Genomic DNA, 25,187 nt, shown 5'->3' on the forward strand with positions numbered 1-25,187 from the left:
GGGGTGATAAAGTCAAAAAATCAATATGGGTATCGTTTTTATGGTTTATCGGGTCGCTGATCACGATAAACACAACGTTTTTAAAATCTAACGAGGCGGAAGTGAAATACCTTCTCCCCTGTTGTGGTGCAATGGGGTTTAAATATATAAAAGAAGATATTGACTGACTGATTGACATATCAACACACAGCCGAAACTGTTTGTCCTAGAGATTTCAAATTTGGCACATAGGTTCCTTATATGGCGTAGAGGAGCACTAAGAAAGGATTTTTCAAAATTCTCCTCTTAAAAGGGTAAAATGGGGGTTCAAAGTTTGTATGGGGAAACAAGATTAGTTTGACTATTTTATTCGAAACTTCACAGGAGGATTCCTAAAGAAATTTGACCCCTAAAGGGGTGCAAAGGGGGTAAAGTCAAAAGCACAATATGGGTATCGTTTTTATGGTTTATCGGGTCGCTGATCACGATAAAATTTGGGACGGGGACGGGGACGGGGATTTGGGACGGGGACGGGGACGGGGACGGGGACAAAGATAGAGATAAGAATAGGGATTGGGGTCGGAATAATCGGTCGGCAATCGATATCAAGGCAGTGTAAAATGCAGGTGGCTCAGTGGGAAGGTATTAGTAAGTAGGCATCGGCGAGTATAGTATATTTTTTACATAATTGTAACAGTGTTTGACGGTGTATGATTAGTACCAATAAATGTATCTATCTATCTATCTATCCTGCATCCGTAATAACTATTACATTCAATGTGCTGTAAGAAGATCGTTGCTTGCTTGCCTTTTATATGTTTACGTTTGCAATAAGTATAAGCAAAATGGAAAAATTTGTAAGCGATAATGCAAGGAAGTACTTTCTACCCTACCGACCATAGCGTCGAGATACTGGCTATGTGGGTTGTATGAAGTTTCCCCAGTATAAATATTTAAATTGGTAAAATACAAACATATTCGTACCTACTACCTACGCTGTGGTCGCTTTGTAACAATTCTACAATCATTGCAAGAATTTATTTTAAAGCAATAGTAATATGTGTCAGGTACAGTCAGCCAAAACCGGACCGTACAGCAAATAGATCAGTTACAATGGCCCTCCAGTCGAGAATGGCCCCGCTTTACCTTAATCGAAATAATCGCGGACATCTGTACCTACAAAGAAACCTAAGGATTCAAATGAAAATCTTATTTTTTGTAAACGTTTCAATAAGAATACTTTTATTACGCGGGCGAAGCCGCGGGTAAAAGCTAGTCATGTGTGTTCAATACAATTGCGGCAATATAGATAAGTAATTCTTGCATTTGAATATCTCATCGTTTAATCTATACATCAGAATATATAATAGTACAAGTACAGAAGGCCCACTGCTTTGATGTTCACGAAATGCCGCCTTTTGAATGCCTACAAAATTCTAACAAAGAAACGAGCCGCACGTGCGCAGCGTCGGACGATAGGGTTTCCTATGAATTAAAACGATTTAATACTCAGATAAAATGCTATTATATTCAAGTCTTGGGTACTTTCTAGGTATATACATGTACAGTATTTATATATTATTGTTGAAATCCCAACATCACAAGCCTTATTGAACTTTTCCGTGTGACTTAAGCAATAGTAGATCTGTGTAACATTGTCCTATTATATTCATGATGTTTATTTAACTAAGCATTATAAGCCATTCACTTTAAAAGAAGCTTTAAAAAACTCGCGACGTAAAGTAACAATAGAAAGTGGGAACGTGAGTTCCGTGAAAACGCACCGCGCGCCACTCATTATTAGGCCGCGGACTCGCGGCCGCCAGCATGTACTTTGTAGCGCGGCGATAGAATCGCGGAGTGAGCCGCCCCTGTCTATACTACTGTAATGTTTGACGTTATCACGTCAAACTACCGTCCGTAAACCGACTTTACAGACAACCAACTTTTTTTAAGTATAGGAAACTAGCCTATTACCAAAAGTTGTTAACAAATGTTAACTAGCTGCCAGTTTTATACAAATTTACTTTTTTTCACATTCCGAATGTAGATTATCGCTTAAAGTTTATATAATTAACACAAAAACAATATTTTTATTGAAATTTAATGCTTAATTATCGTCACAAAACTGATAGCGAGTTAATTTTTGTTATGAACTTACGCTAATTGGGGATCCCAAATTATGAAAATGCTCCTATACTGTAACACCGCTAGATCGAAATCACTAGCTCCATCTTGCGCCGAGTAGCGGAGCTTCGCCTTAGAAACGCACATCGCGAGTATCAAGACACCAATAGATGGCGCGCGCAACTAGATAGATGTTACAATACCGTATTTTGTCCAAACTTGTCTTATCTACAATAAAGTGTTTACATACATACATACAAAAATTATATGTATTCAGGTATTTATCTATTACAATTACACCGCATTACATTCTACAAAGAGGATCGATATAATTACAATGTGTAGTCGCAGTGCATGGAACGCCATCTCTCGACACAGAGTTAAAACTTTTGAATCTCCATTTTGACTGATATTTTTGCTATGTTTATGAATGCTACAGCATCGGCTTAATACCTCAAATAGGTGATAAATAACGTTTTTTTAATGACACTTCTTGTTTTATATTATTTGTGACGTTTTAAAGTAAAAGGTACCATATTATCGCGAATACACAGACAGTCCTTATGATTAAGCAAAGCATGCTTAACTCCGTGTAGACAGCGGCAGTCTAAGAAAAAAGACGTACCTCATATAGAAATAAGTACGGTGGCCTAGATGGCGTTACACCTTACGAACGCTCGGCTAGATGACGCTAATATTAATATTTGACATTTTTACACATATCAAGCTAAGAATACGGGCCAAATTGTCAAAACTGAAGTTTAAAAGTTTTAAGCCTGTGTCGAGAGATGGCAGTCTATGCCCTGTGATTACACATTTTACTTTGACAGTAACTCTCTATAATACTTGATCCTATACACGTTAAACTTCCGTGAGACATATTGCAGGAATAGCGATATAATAACGTGAGTACAACCGTATTTCAATTAATTATACTTGATCCTCTTTGGCTTAAGCGACGATTAGCAACATGTACCTTTTAATTGACAACGGCACATTTTTATTTTATTTATTACTAGCTTTTGCCCGCGGCTTCGCTCGCGTAAGAAAGAGACAAAAAGTAGCCTATGTCCCTCCATCCCTTCAACTATCTCCACTTAAAAAATCAAAAATTAATTAATTAATTAAGGAAACTGTGGGTTTAATATAGTTTTACTATATAAATGTCAAAATGATTGTACACAACCGTTTGTTTCTTAATAAACAATAAATAAATAAATAAATAAATAAAAATCACGTCAATTCGTCGCTCCGTTTTGCCGTGAAAGACGGACAAACAGACACACACACTTTCCCATTTCCAATATTAGTATGGATTTTACTAACCTTATTGACCTTCTCTTCTTTCCTACCGCTCCCTATCTTCCTCTCACTTCTCTCCATTTCTTGCGCTTTGAGCTTCGCTCGAGAGTGAACACTGCTCCTCTCTTCGTGCGGTGTCGTACACGGCTCGAGCTTGGGCGTGGTGAATATCGCGTCCTTGTGGGCGAGACACTTGCTTTGGACGTCGAACTCTTTGTGACGGCGGAGGTAGACGTAGTCACGGTTGGCGAATAGTCTCTGAAAAAAAAATATTAAAAAAGTTTCATATAAAAAAACCGACATAGTGGACCGATTTACATCAAACACGGCAAAGAACACTCTCGACTAATTCTGCTTTCAAACAAAAAAAAAACCGGCCAAGAGCGTGTCGGGCCACGCTCAGTGTAGGGTTCCGTAGTTTTCCGTATTTTTCTCAAAAACTACTGAACTTATCAAGTTCAAAACAATTTTCCTAGAAAGTCTTTATAAAGTTTTACTTTTGTGATTTTTTTCATAATTTTTAAACATATGGTTCAAAAGTTAGAGGGGGGGGGGGACGCACTTTTTTTTCCTTTAGGAGCGATTATTTCCGAAAATATTAATATTAACAAGAAACGATCTTAGTAAACCCTTATTCATTTTTAAATACCTATCGAACAATATATCACACGTTGGGAAAAAAAAAATCAGCCCCCACTTTACATGTAGGGGGGGTACCCTAATAAAACATTTTTTTCCATTTTTTATTTTTGCACTTTGTTGGCGTGATTGATATACATATTGGTACCAAATTTCAGCATTCTAGTGCTAACGGTTACTGAGATTATCCGCGGACGGACGGACGGACGGACGGACGGACGGACGGACGGACAGACATGGCGAAACTATAAGGGTTCCTAGTTGACTACGGAACCCTAAAAACGAAATCCCAATCTACGATGCCACAGACAGACAGACAGACAGACACGTCGTTTTTCGTCGGGGGTTAAAAAACCTTTATTGCAATATTTAAAGATATGCCTAATTTTGTTAAGTAGCATGAATTATCAGTACTGCTAGTTGTTTATACTTGTTAATAGATGTCGCGAGGAAAGAAAAGCCTAACTGTCGAAAATTTCTAGCTAGTTAGTCCATGGGCAGCAGTGATCGCTTACCATCAGGCGACCTGTCTGCTCCTATCTCATAATAAAGACGTGACACTAAATTGACACCTAGTGTCAAGTAGTGGTACTGATAATTCCGCTATTCGACGCTAGATGTCGACTGCGTTTCGGTAAGAAATCTCATGAGTTGCAATACCTTTTTTTTTTTTTTTTATGGTGGGTACATACCGGCCACAGCACCTCCCAATGTAACACGGTCTGGGATCGAACCCCGTTGGCTTCTGGCTCCACTATAGACAACGCCGCGACGGCGTCGTCCCATTGTCGGCGGTATGCGGCATCTACCTGGATTTTAGCGAAATCACTGGCTTTCAGGTCTTTGTAGCGTCCGTATACTGTAAAAAATAAAGTTGATTGTCAACACAGTAGATCAAGCAAACGTATCTACTTAGCGTGTCAAATGAACTCAGTAAAATTATAGATTAATGTTACCTTTGTAAGCGAAGAGTCCCCCTGGCTTGTACTCTTTCCTCCATATGATGACGTCATCAGCCTCCATGTAAGGCACCCACCCATCCTGGGATATCAGCGGAGGCTGGGCGTTGGAACATCTGAAATGTTAGATACCATTTGTGATAATTATATACATACTATTTGTGTCCTTTTCGACATAGAGGAATAAGTAAGGGAAGGGAAGACCGGACCGATTCAGGTTCGGTCGCCATCAAAAAGTAAAGTCCGTCTAGCCATGTTTTTATTCTTGTCATGTTTTATTTAGTTTTTTTTTTTATTTATGCTTTTGTTCCTTATGTTTCTTCTTTTGTATGTTACCTTCCGTGATTTTTCTCACTTAATGGTCTCACCGGAAGACCAGCGCTGGAAGTCGCCAGCAATATGCTGAGGTGAGGCCATTTCGTGGCACTTTATTACTTTTCTATGTCAGTGTAAAATTGTTTATTATCTGTGTGCTTTCGAATAAAAAATATTCTATTCTATTCTATTCTAAGAGTTGTAACTCCATACATCAGTAAATGCTAGTTATTTTTATAGGCATAGTTAAGTGACATCTAGCGACAATAACGCGTCAAATATCGCGAATTATCAGTACCACTACTCGATACTAGGTACCACTGTCTCGTCTGCCAAAAAAATAATATTAGGACAGTTTATAACTTATATCACAAGCAGAAGGAATTGAAAACAGAATACTGATTAATACTATTGTAATATTAGCTAAAAATTGGTGAGCATTAGTCTTTTCGTTCGTCGCGACATCTATTGACAAGTAGCAGTACTGATAATTTACGCCAGTTGACGCGTGGATGACGCTAGATGTCACTACAAATAACTTGCATTTACTGATGGATTTACAACTCTTCCCTTATTTATTCCTCTATGGTCGGGAGTGTAAGGAGTTTGTTCATAAGTAAGTAATAATGCAACCTTGCTATTTGTACTACTATAAATTAGGTGTTTATTAAATAAAACCTTAGTCATTATTGAAATGAAATGAAATGAAATGAAATATCTTTATTTGCTTGAATATGGTAACAAGGTAGGTCTTATGGCTAAGTTTTCCATGCATATTCAACCTGCATGCAGGCGTGCAAATTTTTAACATTTTAATATTAAATAATTTATCTCATGCACATTGAATAAACAAATTACAAATTAATTAGGTGTCCTGCAAGTTCTAAATTTCTAAATAAACTAAAATGATTTTAAATGTCAAAGGTTTGCAATAAATAATAAATTAAAAGTAGTAAATCTGAATTATTAACAATTACAATTAAGCTTCACGAGTCAAATATTCCTTAACGCTATAAAAACAATTGTCTAGTAACCATTTCGATAATCTAGTTTTAAATAAATTATTATCTTCTAATTTTAAGTGATCGGGCAGGCTGTTATAAATGACTATACACATGTTGTAGCAGTTTTTTTTGTAAATGGCTGATTGGCAGGAAGGTTGATGTAAAAGGTTTTGGTATTGTGCCCTTGTATGTCTTGTGCTAAAATCGCTACGATTAACAAAATGGCTGGGGTTATTCCTAACGTGGAGACATGCATCTCTGATATAGAGGCACGGTAGTGGAAGAATATTGAATTTCTTAAATAAAGGTCTACAACTTTCTAAAAACCACGCGTTATCTAATGCCCTAATACATCGCTTCTGAATAATGAATGCTCGTTAAGAGTCCACAGAATTCCCCCATAACAATAATCCGTAGTTTAAAACTGAGGAGACGTAACCATGATATGCTATCAGGGCCGCATCGGTGGACACCGTTTGCCTAAGTTTTTTGAGCGCGAAGATAAATCTGTCCAGCTTTTTGCAAATCTGATCTACATGGGCTTTCCAATTTAAATGAGTGTCGATATTAAAACCCAGAAACTTAACCGTATCGACCATCTCAATTATTAAATTATCATATTTAATTTGTAAAGGTGATGGGTTTGAGTTGTAGGAACAGAAATTCATAGCTTGGGTTTTTGTTATATTGATTTTTAAATTATTTATTTCAAACCATTGAATCGCGTCTTTTAATGTATTATTAGCTATTCCGCAGTATTATTGGCTATTCCGCATTCACTGTGTTTAATTGTACGCCCAACTTCCCGCACCACATGGCGACCCTGCCACGTGAGGTGTCGGGTTCGCGCGCCGCCGCGTGTGCAGAACTGCATTAAAGGACGTGATCCGACACACTCGTATATCGCAGTTTTATTTAAAGCTACAAATATGTGCAATTCAAGAGTAGAGAAAGAAAATGTCTTTATTAGCCAAAACGCCGCAGGAAGATCCGCCAACGACGCTCCATTCCACGAGATGAAATATCACTTGTCATCGATCAGGGGTTTACCATGACGTGCTAAAGCCGTTCAGTTTAGGTTGAGAGAGAGGGACGGAGCTATGTAACTGCTATAGCTGTGTCCCTTTCTCTCAACCTAAACTGAACGTCTTTAGTATGTCATGGTAACCCCCCAGTATTGTCATGATAAAAAGAAGTTTAAAACTTACGAGCAGTACAGTACGCCAGGTTGTTTCTTGTCGATAACCAGTCTCCGCTGGCAGCCCTCGCAGAACAGCGTTGTTCGGGAGAGCTCGTCCACTGACTCGAAATCGTGCACCAGCGCCTGCGAACATTACGATTTACTTGTTATTAAGGATTTATTAAATCCTTGCCGTTTACAAGTCGATTTAGATAGGACTAGCTTTTGCCCGCGGCTTCGCTCGCGTTAGAAAGAGACAAAAAGTAGCCTATGTGACTCTCCGTCCCTTCAACTATCTCCACTTAAAAATTCACGTCAATTCGTCACTCCGTTTTGCCATGAAAGACGGACAAGCAAACAGACACTCTTTGCCATTTATAATACTAGCTTTTGCCACCAGCTTCACTCGCATTAGAAAGCGACAAAAAGTAGCTTATGTCACTCTCCATCTCTTGCAACTATCTCCACTTAAAACATCACGTCAATTTGTCGCTCAATTTTACCGTGAAAGACGGACAAACAAACAGACACACTCTTTCCCATTTATAATATTAGTATGGAATGGATTACTTGTAAACTATAGTGAGGTGTGCAACTGTATTACATATATTGAAAAACTCGGAAAAAAACATACCTCGAGGTCTTCATCACTAATATCCTGGCTACAGGGTGCGACATCTTCATCTTCATCATCCTGGTTGTACGCAGCCACGGTGAAGGCCAATGTCCGGTGCGGTCGGAGCAAGGTCTGACGGAGACACGCCCAAACGCGCACACGGTCTCGGCGACATCGCTTCACCACTGAGTTCACTAGCTGAATTTATAAAGTTAAGTTTTACAATACATTACAATATTTACAATACAATTATTCTTTATTGATCAACAGTAATAGGAAGTAGGTAGGAACACAACACTAAAATTCTGGTTTAACACCCACCATACAAATATTTTGATCCTAGTTGCATTTTAAATTGAGTTGAGTTTCATTTGTTCTAAAAATTTTTAAGACAAAAGAAGTGCTACTTTTGTATTAAAATTCTATTGAACCAAAATGTACATCTCATTGCACATTGGGCAGCAAGAGGATAAGGTTGTTTATCTTTCAGATCTTATATATATTAGATATTTCAACCTTAGACAGTTCTTGCAACTTTTCAATGTAATTTTTTTATATTTATGTTTGATTACTTTGTCCTGTGCGAAATATTAAATTTGACATCTCTTGCCACGTTCAAATGGATTGTATATGTGTGCAGTCAGGGCCGGATTAAGGGTAGAGCGAGTGGAGCGGCCGCTCTAAGCGCCACATGGTAGGGGGGCGCCAAAATCGAGAATGTGGAAAAATCTATACAAAAAATAATACATTACGTGGGCGCGCACATATCACAAAATGGCGAGAGGAGAATGGTCTTGAATGAAAGCTACCTATTGAAAATCTAGATTTGTAATTTGGATTAAGGGGAAAGTTGCACCACAATGCCAACATAATACTTATAACAAAATTCAAAATTCAAAAGGGTGCTAGGGCGCCATAAAAGGAGGAACCACTTTGTTGCGCGGCCGAACGACAGAGTTACGTCGCTACCCAAATGCAAAAATATGAGTCTATCTGACAGTCCAAAGCGGAGTTCCTCATAAAGCCAAAGGCGCAAGACGTCTCAGATAGGCGCAATTTTGTACGAGTCACAGGAGATGATGAGCGAACTTTAAAGCACCAGGATCCCGAAGGGCACTTATTGACAAAATACCGAAATGGGCATCCCGACGGTGACGATCGAATCCACAGTAATTATCTCTTAGTATGAACGAATAAATTAAACTATAACTCTGATGGCGAAATATAAGGCCTAAAAGTTGGGAACATAGGCGCCCTGTGAAGTCAAAATACCCCAAAATATGCCAAAGACTGCAGCTCTGCAGGAGATCAAAGCTTGGAAGCTCGCTGCTTCCCCGCTAGCGGGTTGAGTCTTAATAAATTTCATCAACAAGAAAAAATTTCGCGCTTGCTTCGCTCGCGCTTACTATTTTTATCTGTTATCTCTTAGTTATCTATATGGGAAAAATTGTGCGCTCGCAGCGCTCGCGTTTTCATTTCAAGTCTGCTTTCCCGACTTGGTCACTATAGTTGTTATTTAATGTACATGATATCCATATTCAGCCCCACACAACTATATAATACTAGAGTGCGGCTGAGACTGTTCAACCCTTTGTCCATTTCCTACTCTGTATGATGAAATCCATAAATTTTGTATTGCGCTAATCTTCACATTATGGCATTACTATGAAAAAAAATTCGCGCTTGCTACGCTCGCGATTTTTTTCCTCCGTAGTTGAACTTCCTCCCAAGGGCGCCCAAACTCAAACTCGCTCTACCCTGATCGAGTGCACGGGCCGGCACTGTGTGCAGTGGTCAATAATTGTGGATTTAAACATTATTTATTTTGTCTACTTACACAGTCAGGAACTCAGGATACTCAAGTCATATTTTTAGAGGTTAACACTTTCGCTACCAAGAACCCGACTGTCGGGCACACCGCTCGTAGAAGCGTAGCCGATTACATGGGTTTCCCCGTATGTAGCGAAAATGTCGTAGCGCCGCGTAGAGCCCGGTTTCGAAAGTGTTAAACGTGGGTTATACTAACAACGTTAACGTTCGTTAAGGTGTGCAATAAAGAGTATAATATTGTATTGTATTGTAAACTAATTAAATCCCAGTTGTAAAGTCATATTGAATAACAATGTATACAATAATTTAAAACTAATATAAACGGAAATTACACTGCGGCAGCAAAACAAAATTAATACAGTTATGAAGATCTGATACCTTCAGTTCCCAACATAAACATAGGAGGAAAATATTTGATCACATAACAGTCATAGTACACACACTTACCAGACAACCAATTCGAGTCCAATAAGATTTTTTAAGAAGACCACTTGTATAATATGATTGGTAAGGGTGTTACCTGTGTTCTGAAGCAGGCATTCCACAGCCTTGTCACCGTGTACTCCCGTAAAATAAGTCTTAATCTATAGGACGACATTGAGTCAGCTTTATGCCCTCCAAACACAAAATGTTTCCACTGACATTTTGACTTGAACACACCAAAACTACGACTTTGTGAGTGACGAAAAAGCAGCGACTGAAATTGTACTATTTTATTGAATGGTCTCCATAGCATGTCTCGATAATATCAGTAATATTCCATAACCTCTGTAAACTGTAAGCGAGATAATGACATTGATGACAGTTCGATAGTTTTTAAAATTAATTCTTATCGAGAGCTATTTAAGATATTGCTTGGCCAATCTCAGATTGACATCATGATTATCAATGATAATAAATTTATGAAATAATTTTATTATTTTTACACCATCATTTTACAAATGTCCATATCAAAACAATTGATGTTGAATTTTTATTCATAAAAAAACCTTACTCAAATAGCATACAATTTAAAATATACTGATAGAAGCGACATCTATTAGCTAACCGTTATACTACGTCGTAGATGTAATTCTATCCCATGCTAGGTTGATCATTTAACTAGTAGATGGCACTTTATTACATTTTGTCACAGATCAAATAATACTAGTACAGATACCTAATCCCATACTAAAAATGGGCGCCGTCCTAAGTATTCTAGACCTGTAGGCTAAATTTAATCCACACTCAAAGAGCTAGATGGCGCCAGTAGCCACGCGTGGCCAACAAAACTCTTATCAGTATCCTACGTCGAAATAGTCATCAAACTGCAACATCTTGCGACATCTGTTTTAGCTTTCACGCACTAAACCTATAACGTCACATGGACGTTTAAAGTCGAACATTACTAGATGGCGTTGCCGTGCGGCTTGTATGTGTGCTCGCCGCGTACGTATAATATACTCGCTCTGTCCGCAACACATGCAAGCGGAATTGAATGAACGAGATCCGCGGCGCCCCACCCCGCGCCCCACGCCCCGCGCCCCGCGACCACGGCGCCGGCGACCTTGAGTTGAGAGGCCCCAGCCCCCGACCAAAGGATGCATTGATTTGTTAAAATTTAAAGCACTCTAAAGCAGGCGCGTAGTTAATTAGAAATATGGAAATGAATATTATTATGTAAGAAATACATAAGTATAATAGCTAAGAATGTACATGTAGTAAACATAATGAACAAAATGTAAAGTACGTATTTGATAAAACATTTTCGAGAGTAATATTTTTATTCATAAAATTGTGCAAACACTGCAAACTTAATTTAAACTCCGAAACTATTTATTTTCTGAAACATGGTATGAAATGTTGTCATTACGTCCTTTTAAGTTAAAATATGCTTCCCGGTACCACAACATAGTGTAATTTAAAAATACAGATATAAAATTAATACTTCGCAAATAAATTACGACTATAAACACATAAAATTATTAAAACACCAAGACCAGACAATTTAAGCCTGGCGTCCACTAGGCGCGCCGATCGAGCCTTGGTAACCCTTAGGCCGTTTTTACATTATCGTTTTTACATAAAAAAATCGTATTGTTTCTTACTACAAAAGGTCCTTTCTCATTGATAGATGTCGAAAAGTGAAAAGTAAAACCTTTGTTGAAAAATTTAGGTTTTTAGAAAAAAAAACGTTTAAACTCTTTTTAAGTGCCAGTCTGAAAAAATATATTCAAAAATATAAAATACATAGTTATTTGTTATACAAGAGTGCAAAGTTGTATTTTAACGGCGAGTGTGGAATTGAAAAACGAGCAAGCGAAAGTATTCTATAGTTGAACCACGATACACAACAACATTTTCCCTCACTATAGCGAGGAAAGTACAACGCAAAAAACGCGTTTATCACAGCTTCCAGGAGTTCCACAGGTGGTAAAACATATCGTCATCACTAGATTCACTATATGACTATATTCAAGGTCAAATTACTTTATCCACTAGTGGCTTTTTACCTGCTGGTATTGAAGGACAAAACGCGTGTTTCCGACCTAGCGAGGGGAAAAATGCAAAAATGTAGTGTGTTTTGGTTTAGTTTGGTCGGGGGGGGGGGGGGGGGGGGGGGGGGGGGCTGATGTGGTTAGAGATGGGTCGTGGGTAAATACCCAATCTACCCACCCAGGTATTTACCCGGTAAATACCTATCTACCCGGTATTTACCCGTATCTACCCAAATTGACGGGTAGATTCATTTCATGTTGGACATGCTGATTTGTGTTAAAATGGAGATAAATACTAAGTTAGTGGTTGTAATTTTTATACACAATTTGAAACGAAACTGTTCAGTCAAATATACAATTAAGTTTACAGAAGTTTTTAATGTATATTTTTAAAAATAATTTAAAAAATATGTTTTATGAGTGCTTTTTAGATTGCATTAATTAGTCGTATTTATACGATAAAGATAAACTTCCTAGTACTGGTTGGAGGGGGTTATGGTGGGGTTAGGGGGGTAAAATGTATTTTTTTCATATTTCATGGAAACTATCATTAATATCGAAAAGTATTGTATGTACGAACTAAAGTATACACAATTTCCTACAAAAAAGTTTATATGCATTTTTGTCATAAAACATACTATGTATGAGTTATGAGCTTGAAAAAGAGATTTTTAAAATATTTTTATTCACATATTTTTATTTACAGTTTTAATTTATCAAACTTATAATTTATACTAAAAGCATTTGAAATTATTTCCGTATGTCAGAGAATGATATTACACGATTTTTATAGTTGGAGTGATACACTAAAATCACTCTTTATCTCATAGCAACCTATTCGTTCCCAATTTGAATAAACATCATGTGTACAATTACAAAGACTGACTTAAATTAATCTATTTTCGGCCAAACACCATTTAAAAACGTCAAATTTGGAAGAAAAATTAAAATACCCGCGTATTTACCCGCGGGTAGGTAAATATCGGGTATTTACCCGGTAAATACCCACCGTCGGGTATTTACCTGGGTAGTTACCCATCTCTAGATGTGGTTAATAAATAATTATATTTGTACAATAATAATGTTTTAAAATGCTGTTGCGCTTCGCGCGACGCAAGTGCGGCGTCGCGTCGAGGTCTAGGCCCACTCCGCCGCAAATCGGCGACGACGGCGACCGAGCGCGCATTCGTGTGCGTTCGGAAATCCTAGCCAGTCGGCAATCGTCGCGTCTCATACTTCCATATCGATAAGGTTTGATTTCGCATGCATCGCATCGGTCGTGCATGTAGCAAATGTCGGAAGGATTTCAAAGGCAAAAATCAAAGATGGCGGCTTCAATGTATGGGATATCGGTCCTACATCCGATATCGGATCGGATAATGTGAAAACGCACTAACGGTTAATGCTTAGGCCGTTTTCACATTATCCGATCCGATATCGGGTGTCAGATCGACATCCTACATCCGATAAACGCTTCCGATAGTGTCGGATGTACAGTCAACCAATTGGAACCCTAGGCCACTCTACAACCATGTCAAAATGATAAGCAGTAAGAGGTTTCTTACAATCTGATTTATAACGTTACTATGACATAGTTCTACAGTGGCCTAGGGTTCCAATTGGTTGACTGTAGGTCCGATAAAAAGCATTGTTCCAAATCAATGAAGTATGATTTTGTATCAAAAAGTATTTAAAAAATGTTTTATATTTAATAATTATAAGCACTATATTCCAAATATTATATTGTAAAATTAAAATAACGGCATAAAAAATACTCAAGAGTGTCAGGCAAAATAAATAATTTTACATTCAATTGTATCTACTAAAAGATGATAAAACTAATATCCACAATTCGGACCGATGCATTACAAACTTTTTTTTTTTCAATGGAAATTGTTCAACTAATTTGAATTTCGATCATTGGCAGCTGTTTAATAGAAATAGACGACATTTTTGTCACGCACACTACTACAAACGTATACCTACATTATTAACGTACACAAACAAATATTATCGGCTGACAGCTGAATATTCTACGAACACGCGAGCGGGAGCGAGGCTGCGCGATTTTGGTGACGCAGTCATAGACTAAAAAGTTAACCGCGCAGATGTGCCATTTTCATTGTTCCTACTAATGTGTTTCACCTCTAATAGATTTGCGAAATATATTTATTTCAATTTGGAAAATTATTAGGTAACTACTTACTACTTTATGAATTATGTTACTATAATATTAAAAAAAAAGTTAATTTGTTTATTGATTGTTAACAGTTATTGAGTAAAATTGTATTTTTAGCACGCTCACTTTTTGCTGTTTTCTTTGGCCTGGTCATGAAAAAAGAGAACAATGGATACCTACGCTTTGTCCAAAAAACTGACCGCACTATATATATATTATCTAAATATATAAAAGAAGAAGCTGACTGACTGACTGACTGACTGACTGACTGACTGACTGACATATCAACGCACAGCCGAAACCGCTGGTCCTAGAGATTTCAAATTTGGCACGTAGGTTCCTTATATAGTGTAGAGGAGCACTAAGAAAGGAATTTTCAAAATTCACCTCCTAAGGGGGTCAAATGGGGGTTCAAAGTTTGTATGGGGAAACAAGATTAGTTTGCCTATTTTATTCGAAACTTCACAGGAAGATTCCTTAAGACATATGACTGAATACGTGTTTCAGATTTTTTGAAAATTTAACCCCTAAAATGGTGAAAAGGGGGTGATAAAGTCAAAAAATCAATATGGGTATCGTTTTTATGGTTTATCGGGTCGCTGATCACGATAAATACAACGTTTTTAAAATCTAACGAGGCGGAAGTGAAATACCTTCTCCCCTGTTGTGGTGCAATGGGGTTTAAATATCAAAAAAATATATAAAAGAAGATATTGACTGACTGACTGACATATCAACGCACAGCCGAAACCGCTGGTCCTAGAGATGTCAAATTTGGCACGTAGGTTTAGGGTTGCCAACCGTACTATATAATATAGTACTGTACTATATTTTGGCCCAGCGTACTATATTCTATATGAAGCATATACAGGGTGTCCCAAGACTATGGGACATGAACGGAAAGTACCTTAAATATCGTAGATAGGGTATTTTGCTACAAGAAGACTTTATTTTATTTTTAAAACTAAGTAAAACTCCATTCATAGATTTTTAAATAATTACATGGTTAAACCGGGAATCAAACCCGCTACACGAGAAAAAAAAAACATCCTGTAATTTTGTCATACCGATCGATAGGCTTCATCATAAAGATTATCTTTCTCTAAATAACATAGTGTCGGAGATAAAAGGAAGACCATGAATTTTAACATTTTACATGGCAGACTCCTTAGCCTTAAAATTTGTCCATACATTAAAAAAAAAAAAAATTTTTTTTTGAATGCAGTTTTACCAAGTTTTAAAAATAAAATAAAGTCTTCTTTCAGCAATATATCCTATCTGTGATATTTTAGGTACTTTCCCTTCATGTCCCATGGTCTTGGGACACCCTGTATAGTACGCAAAAGTACTATATTTTTGGGGTCCATGCCAGTGGCGAATTTACACTAGGGTCAAACCGCCAAGAGCGGCGTTTCGATACTGAAAAAAATTTCGCTTTTATTCACATTTAGCATTCACTGTACATTTAATTACTTCGTTCTGTTCTGCAAATATTGCAGTTACGTATAAAGCCACCGTTGTTTGCAAAAATTTGTATTTTTTCCATGATATTAAATAACGACATTTCTTAAGGGGATTCTCTACTCCGATGAGCTTCGATTTGAATCTATTGGTATTATGAATATTACGATAGTTTCTAAAGCATATCATAGTAACAGAATCGTCTTTAAACAAACTAGCATCCCATAATTAGGTACCTACTTCACAGCTCATTAATGCTGTGATATTTAGTATCAAAGTTGAACTATTTCAGGACGGAAACTGGTTCTTTGGTCAAAATTTTTGCCTTAATTAGTTTAAACTAAAATAGCTTTTGCATTTTTATAAAAGTCATTTTTATAAAAGTCTTTCATTAAAAAAAATGTTTTTAAAACAATGTCAAATTTCATCAAAAATATAAGTACTTATAATATGGGTATTTTTTTTAATATGGGTCTTGCAAAAAAAGTAAGTAGGTAACTATTGAAATTAAAAGAATATTAATAGGTACGTAAGTAAAAATTGCATACCTGTCAATACATTTAGAAAGTGATAGAAGACTCAATATTGCATATTTTTCGAAATACGCCATATACATTGTTGGTTTTTTTTTTTTTTTTTATACTACGTCGGTGGCAAACAAGTATACGGTCCGCCTGTTGTAAAGCGGTCACCGTAACCTATGGACGCCTGCAACTCAAACAGTGTCACATGCGCGTTGCCACCCCATTAGAAACTTGTACACTCCCTTTTGCTGTGTTAAGTACACAGCAAAAAGGAGTGTACAAGTTCCAAGGAGGGTTCGGGTTGCCGACGACTCAAAGGACAATAGACGGAACAAGTTAGTTCCGTAAGTCCTCCCGTCATCAGCACACGGTGTTGAATAAAACATTAATTGGTATATTACATACAATAAATAAACTAGTTATATATTACGCTAAGTAAAACATTCGACAACATGAAAGTTTGCTTTTTTAAAAAGGCCAAATGTTAAGTTGGTAAATGTGAGCTTGGCAAATAAGATAATAAGTTGGAAAATGAACATTCGGCGGAATAAAATTGCGCGAAACGTGAGTTAGGAAGTGATATTCGGCCATACAACTTTCGACGATACTTAAATAAGAGAACCAATGCAACACAAAACTTGTCAAAAATCGATGAAAACCGAATGGAGCCCCTTAGAGTGGACAGAAAGAACGATCTCTACGACTTGGTTATCGATTATGTGTACCGTACTATATTTTATTTCGGTGTACTATATTTTTTAGATGGAATTTTCTAAAATACTATATTTCCCTAAAAAAAAGTTGGCAACCCTACGTAGGTTCCTTATATAGTGAAGAGGAGCACTAAGAAAGGATTTTTAAAAATTCGCCTCCTAAGGGGGTCAAATGGGGGTTCAAAGTTTGTATAGGGAAACAATGTTAGTTTCACTGTTTTATTCGAAACTTCACAGGAGGGATCCTAAAACCATATGACTAAAGACGTGTTTCAGGTTTTTTGAAAATGTAACCCCTAAAAGGGTGAAAAGGGGGTGATAAAGTCAAAAAACTAATATGGGTATCGTTTTTACGGTTTATTGGGTCGCTGATCACGATAAATACAACGTTTTTAAAATCTAACGAGGCGGAAGTGAAATACCTTCTCCCCTGTTGTAGTGCGATGGGGTTTAAATATCAAAAAATATATAAAAGAAGAAACTGACTGACTGACTAACTGACATAATATATCAACACACAGCCGAATCCGCTGGTCCTAGAGATTTCAAATTTGGCACATAGGTTCCTTATATGGTGTAGAGGAGCACTAAGAAAATTTTTTCAAAATTCTCCTCTTAAAAGGGTGAAATGGGAGTTCAAAGTTTGTATGGGGAAACAAGATTAGTTTGACTATTTTATTCGAGCCTTCACAGGAGGATTCCTAAAGACATATGACTAAATACATGTTTCAGGTTTTTTGAAAATTTGACCCCTAAAGGGGTGCAAAGGGGGTAAAGTCAAAAACACAATATGGGTATCGTTTTTATGGTTTATCAGGTCGCTGATCACGATAAATACGAACGATTTTAAAATCTAATGACGTGGAAAAGAGATTTTCTCCCCTGTTGTTGTGCAATGGGGTTAAAATATCCAAAATAGCCATAAGTATAGCTTTAGTTTTCATCTTTACTTCTGGTTCAAGAGATTTCAAATTGACACGGAAGTTCCTTAGAGGAGCACTAAGAAAGGATTTTTCAAAGTTCACCTCCTAGCATGATAATTTGACAGGGGCAAGGACAGGGACAGGGACAGGGACAGGGACAGGGACGGGACGGGATAGGGATAGGGATAGGGATAGGGATAGGGATAGGGATAGGGATAGGGAAAGGGGAGGGACGGGGACAGGGACGGGACGAGGACGGGGACGGGGACGGGGACAAGGATAGAGATAGGGACGGGGATAAGAATAGGGATTGGGGTCGGAATAATCGGTCGGCAATCGATATCTAGGCAGTGTAAAATGCAGGTGGCTCAGTGGGAAGGGATTAGTAAGTAGACATCGGCATCCTGCATCCGTAATAACTATTACATTCAATGTGCTGTAAGAAGATCGTTGTTTGCTTGCCTTTTATATGTTTACGTTTGCAATAAGTATAAGCAAAATGGAAAAAATTGTAAGCGATAATGCAAGGAAGTACTTTTTACCCTACCGACCATAGTGTCGAGATACTGGCTATGTGGGTTGTATGAAGTTTCCCCAGTATAAATATTTATATAGGTAAAATACATACATATTCGTACCTACTACCTACGCTGTGGTTGCTGTGTAACAATTCTACAATCATTGCAAGAATTTCTTTTCAAACAATAGTAATATGTGTAAGGTACAGTCAGCCAAAAAAGTGGTTTACCACTTTTCGATCAATAGAGTTGAAAAGTGGGAAACCACTTTCTTGGCTGACCGTACAGCAAATAGATCAGTTACAATGGCCCCCCAGTCGAGAATTGTCCCGCTTTACCTTAATCGAAATAATCGCGGACAGATGTACCTACAAAGAAACCTACGGATCCAAATGAAAATCTTATTTTTTGTAAACGTTTCAATAAGAATACTTTTATTACGCGGGCGAAGCCGCGGGTAAAAGCTAGTTATATATAAGTATATATTTGTATTTTAAAGAAGAAGATAAATCTTCAAGAAAAGAGCGTACATCCATCTTAAAGGCCGGCAACGCACCTCCAACACCCCTGGTGTTTCGGGTGTCCATGGGCGGCAGTGATCGCTTACTTGTAAATAAATAAATAAATAAATAATTTTGACAGGCGGAATATAATAATGTGTCACATCTGATGGTGGACTTACTACTCTACGCGTAAATTACCGCTTCGCGCACTCCGCGCATTTGTCAGCTTGTGCAGAGTTTCCGTCTGGCAACGTCGCCTATAGTACGTAGTACATATATCTCAATGAACGGAACGCACACAATCGCACCGTTTCGTTGGCAGTATACTGCAGATAGTGACAGCTCCATCTAGTGACAATATGCAATAAAATTTAGGTAGCTCGATACTGTCGCGCGCAGGTTGTTCACGTTGTTGCGTCATAGTCAGTAGCAATATATTACGTGATATTATTTCTTTGAAAATTTCTAAAATAATGCATTAAATTTGTGTTGTCATCGATGTTTGTATTTAATTTATAATGTACTTAATTTATGACGCTTCAAATACCTTTAAATCTATTTGATAAAAAAATAATAATCGTCAATCGTGACACTTAGCGCCATCTATGATTTCTATTTGGAAATAATTTTGCACTGTTCCGGATGAGACCCCATGGTTTTATACAATCTGTCAGATCTATCTGAAAATTCTGACAGATTGTATACTTAAAACTCTTTTTTTTCAGATTATGAAATTTAAGACTGTCTGTGGCGAGTCTTACACTTATGTCTGATCACAGAAAACTTGAACGAATACGTTAGATGTCGCTCACAGCGTTAATATTTCGAGTTTCGACAAGCAAGCTTTCCGTAAAAGGGGAACCTAAAATAGCTGAGATAAGTAAGGTGAAATACCCCATAATGGACGGTGATGCCATTATGGACAAAAAAACACAAATCCTTAAAAATAAGTATCTAAAATTAGTTTCTAAAAACTGACGGCTATGTACCATAAACTAGAGTTGTAGAGCTGTTTCATTTTGAAGTTTCAATTAATTCGGCTATTTCTGAAGGATTTGGCGACAAGATAAAATTCATCAGTTTACTGAAAAAAATATCAAGACGAATTCTTAGTAATGTTGCTAAGAGAGGTGAGTTCACGCATAAAATAATAAAAAAATAATACTCGGTGAAAACTTGAATGCGTTTTACTTACTGCATTAAGCATGAGATAAGGTATAAAACATACTAGTTTGTTGCTCCAAAGATATAAAGAAATGGCGTTATTTTGCGAGTGTCCATTACTGGAACCGAAAAACTGCCTACCTCCAATGATGGACAAGGAACAATTTACAAAACCAAAATTTACAAGAAACAGTCCTATGTTAAAATAACTCAAACTAATTGTATTTATGGTATATAAAATGGACTCATTGAGTATTAGTTTGCTTTAAAAGTAAAATTTTAAACTTATTTCACTGTCCATAATGGGGGATCCATTACTGGAGAACTGCCGTCCATAATTGGAGAAAAAACACCTAGTTTTAATTTGTTAAGTATGAAGAAACTAATATGAGTATCCATTCTTCAATACGCTTAAAATATAAAAGAAGGATAGGACATTCAAGATTTAACACGCTTAGCGGTAGAATTTTTACATTTATGAGTGAAATATCAAAAACAGGCGAAAATTTTTCTTAAACTGTCCATGATTGGGTCCGTTACCTTATAAAGGTGCATCCAAAAATGTAGGGATTAGGTGATATTCGTGACGCAAACTCTCGCTATCCAAGCGAAATGAAAGAGGCGCCATCACGAATGTGAGCCTATCGGCTGCTTGGATCAAGGTATTATATTCAGTGTATTAGTGTTCCAACTGCTGCCGCCCCTATAGAGGTCAAAATTGCGTCAAAATATATTGTCTTTATACCCAATATACCCTAATCCCACTATTTTTGTCACATGTACATCGATGTGTCAACTACAAAAATCCGTCCCAATATGGACTTTCCTCAATCATTCCCTAAGACTCTTTCGTCTACAAAGTTCCGGCTGAGTCAATAGTGGTCTACGGCCACAGTGTGCTCTGGTCCGACATGTTCGGCTCCGAGGAGTCCGTGAACTCGTGCGTGCGCGGCAGCTCCCGCGGCGGGGCGTATCTCTCTTGAAGCTCCTCCTCCTCGTCCTCGTCGTGAGACTCCTCTGACTCGTCAGATTCGTCGTTGCCTGTAAGTTAGTACAAATTAGCGCGTCCCTGTAGTTTCAAAACGGTTTTGGGGACTGGGCCATTTTTTTCAAACCCCAATTTTTTGTAACATGGGTATTTTTTACGCGATTCATACTCAGAATCGCGAGGTCTTTCGATCCTGATAAGAGAAAAAAATGTCCCAAGATTCTCATACATTTTTCAAACCTTCCATTCCGTTACCGCCATACAAAATGTATGAAAAAATGGTAACGGAATTGGAAAAAACCTTGGGGCATTTTTTCTCTCCTATTAGGATTAAAAGAGCTCGCGATTCTGAGTGGAAACATAAAATTTCCAAATAAAAAAAAAGTGGGGTGAACAACTTTGAAATAAATGGCCCGACTATGCGAGTTTGCACTTGGTACATGTATTTCAGATAAAGAGTAAGGTACAGCAGGACAAATCTCGACTGGGGGACAAATGTAACTGGTCCATTTTTTCCAAGTTTTACAATGTTTGCATTATTAAATAGACTGTCCACCGGTTATATATGGTAGGCGTGTTCAGTGGATACATGTAGAACTCAACATCATAGTGCAATCATGGAAAAAATGGATCAGTTACAATTGCCCCCCGGTCGAGATTTGTCCCGCAGTATGTTGTACCTTAGTTATAAAACGAATATTGTTCACATGCTTCCAGATATTTTTTATAGATTACAATTATAGTAAATAAGAACATGTAAAATAAAAACTTGATCGGATAAGAACACAATTTCTACTCAACTAAGTTCTTCAAATGATGAATATGAGAAATTTTACTCGACTCGACTTATTGACTCGTTCGTAGACTACGAAAAAACATAGATTGAACAGCGAACATGCCGAAGGAAGATTATGACGAGTAAAGAACGGACGGATTAAGATAATGATGAACAACGAATTTGACCTTAGTTGAGAAAGACCATCGACGATCGTGACGAATAAAGAATGGCGAAAAACGACGACCCAAGAGTATACCAAAAAAAATTAACGCAAGCCCTGTTTCTAAATACATATTTCCGATTTTATAAATATGTAAAGTCCCTGCCCGCATCAAGAACGATGGTTGCAGATTGTTATGGTATGAAAAATATTCATCAACATCCATTTTTTAAGAACCATTAAGAACTAAAATAAATAATTAAAAAAAACAATTAAAAGGTTATAAACACACAACTTTATTAAAACTTAATTAACAAAATAAATAGGTACAAAATATAACATGTAGACGAATTCTTAGTTTGTAAAAAAAAACAAAATAACTAAAAATGGATACTAAACCAGAAATTAACATAGGATTACCACTGATTATAAATACAGACAAAGTGAAATAAGGTACAGGACAACAAGATGTTATTGATCTACCCAATAGATCAATAGAGGACAACAAGATGTTATTGATCTACCCAATAGGCTACTTGACCCTTTTTTAAAGTCTATTTTATATTATTTATTACTGTCCAATTAACCGAAAAAAAATACTACCATATTTTATTACGACTTGAAAACCACAAAAAAAAAACATTTAAAAAGTTTAACTTAATTAGGCAAAAACATCATTAGCCATGTTAATCTATAGATTCTCTGCGCATGACGTAAATCGAATTGAGCACAAAATTTTCTGACATTTAAGTTATGAGCAGTAATCGGGGGTTTGGATGCCACACGGGGTGAATGACCTCAAACATTATGCTAGTATAGATATGCCGCGGGATTCCTGGCTTTATGTGGTTAGAAAAATTACAGTTTTTTTTATCATAATATTATGTACCTACCTTTATATTATCAATTTTTTGCTAATATGGGTCAATGTTTTAAATGTCACATCAAATCATCATTGTTATTACTGCTGAGTTTATTTTTGTTAATAATTTTAGTATAGGCCTAATAGTAAAATATGTGAGTTATATAAAAAATCACTTTATTATCGATAAATAGTTTAGTGCAAAATTAACACATTATTTTCTTAGTGACAAAAAAGGTTTGACTTTTTTATATTACACGTAAATGATACCTAAATTTCTGTACTAAATTCGTTATTTTTATTTTTATATAATCATTCCTATTTACCTATAGCATAACCAACACTTGTTTATTCAATATCGTTTGTTTTATAAATATGTTACCTACACGGGAATTGCGTTTACCAGTTTTTTGTAACCTCATTGTTTATGAGCTACGGCAGATGCTTACCATCAGGCGATCCGTCTGATCCTTTGTCTTCTATGGCATAAGAGAAATTATCACGGGCCGTACGGCATAATCCATATCACTGTTTCTACTTGACATCCCGCAGTGTGGCATCCAAATCCCCGATCACTGGTTATGAGGCATAAAGTTCATCATGGTCAGTGATTGACTCGGCATGAAGTTAAGTTAGGTTCTATGACGTCACTATACGTCTGACAGCGTTTTCGGTGGCCAAAGTTAAAATCAATATTACACACATTTTTAATCGCAAATATGAAATACGTAGCCACCATACCTCTACACTTTTAATATCCAAAATCTATAAAAATTGGTTTCTTATGTCAAATACTACAGGACCCAATTATTTCTTGTGCCAAATTCGATAAGAGTCTAGTAGCCTATAGATCAATAACATCTTGTTGTCCTGTACCGTTGTCCAGGAGACAATGGCTCTGTATTATAGAAGACACAACTACATAGGACAGTAGATATTAAAACATTATCTGCTGGTCATGCCTATGTATTCATCATTTACTAAATTTCTGGTTATTATTTTTAGGTCGGTTCCCGCGCATTTACTTCCTCTTTTGATCCTTACATAAAAAAATAATTCCCTGCATTCTTTAATGCTGAAGCATGACCGGTTGCAAATGCAAGATAAGATTAATAAAAAAAAGTCAACATCAAGATTCTCATTTCCAATGAAACAACAAAACTGGCAAATTTACTGATTGGCTTAGCTTCATAAATAAATTTGCCAGTCCGATAAAGTCGGAAATAGCATCTCCTACCAGCGGTAGCGCCACAACACACATTGTGGTCGTCATCACCCCAGTTTTCAGGCGAGGGTGGTGAGTTGTCCGATTCTAAATCAACATCAGACTCGTCGCCGATCTTGTGCGTGTCCTGTTCGTTGTACAGGTTGCCGGCGTCATCGTCGTGGCTCGAGTCCTCGTGTATTTGCAACAAGTCCACGTCGTGGTTCATGTTTGGAGGCTCTGGCTCTTCCTCCACTTCATCCGAGTCTTCCACTATTTGCACTGAATCTGTTTTGTAGAAAATTCTGTAATATGTTAGTACTATTAGCAACATGACTTATGAATATTTCAGTATTTTATAGTTTATTCCTGAAGCAGACTGGCGTCATTTAGAAAACAAATATTTTTTTCTTTGTTGACAACTTTTGATGAATAAATCTGATAGATCCATCAATCATAAGCCTCCTATTCCCGAATCAAGTAAGGTGTATCAAGCTTTTTATAGAATTAGTTCACAGAATATATTAAAAACCATCATTTATTGTCACTTCCTTTTACTTTCAGCACTAAGTGTCTTCAATGGCTATGTTTGCAAAAACATCTAGATAAACACCACTTACCAGCTCACATATTATATTGAATATGGATGTGCAGTTTGTTGACAAGACAGAAGTCAGGGCCAAGTAACAGGTTCAAAAATGGAAGCATGTAACAAAAGCGGCAGACCATCGATTTCAGTCAGTAATAATAGCTCAAACAAAATTTATTTAACAATGGGACAC

General features: G+C 37.0%; 2 protein-coding genes across 3 annotated transcripts in view; both read right to left on the reverse strand.

Moving 5' to 3' along the window:
- Positions 1 to 11,205, reverse strand: part of LOC125239653 — a 49,917-nt gene extending 38,712 nt beyond the window's left edge. For both annotated transcript variants that reach the window (XM_048147295.1, XM_048147294.1), the window contains exons 1-6: positions 10,472 to 11,205; positions 8,140 to 8,319; positions 7,534 to 7,649; positions 5,004 to 5,122; positions 4,740 to 4,906; positions 3,433 to 3,666 (exon numbers count right to left, since the gene is read on the reverse strand). In XM_048147295.1, coding sequence (XP_048003252.1) covers positions 3,433 to 3,666; positions 4,740 to 4,906; positions 5,004 to 5,122; positions 7,534 to 7,649; positions 8,140 to 8,319; positions 10,472 to 10,687 — 1,032 coding nt within the window. In that variant the 5' untranslated portion in view covers positions 10,688 to 11,205. The remainder of the gene's footprint in view (positions 1 to 3,432; positions 3,667 to 4,739; positions 4,907 to 5,003; positions 5,123 to 7,533; positions 7,650 to 8,139; positions 8,320 to 10,471) is intronic.
- A 9,468-nt stretch (positions 11,206 to 20,673) lies between these two features.
- On the reverse strand, positions 20,674 to 24,885 carry LOC125239953 (ribonuclease E-like). Its single transcript, XM_048147741.1, has 2 exons — positions 24,439 to 24,885; positions 20,674 to 21,454 (listed from the first exon to the last, which is right to left on the reverse strand). Exons 1-2 carry the CDS (start codon positions 24,737 to 24,739, stop codon positions 21,297 to 21,299), a joined length of 459 nt encoding a protein of 152 aa, XP_048003698.1. The 5' UTR covers positions 24,740 to 24,885; the 3' UTR covers positions 20,674 to 21,296.
- Between the last annotated feature and the right edge of the window lie 302 nt (positions 24,886 to 25,187).

The sequence above is a fragment of the Leguminivora glycinivorella genome, chromosome 26 (genome assembly GCF_023078275.1).
Source record: "Leguminivora glycinivorella isolate SPB_JAAS2020 chromosome 26, LegGlyc_1.1, whole genome shotgun sequence".
Lineage (NCBI taxonomy): Eukaryota > Metazoa > Arthropoda > Insecta > Lepidoptera > Tortricidae > Leguminivora > Leguminivora glycinivorella.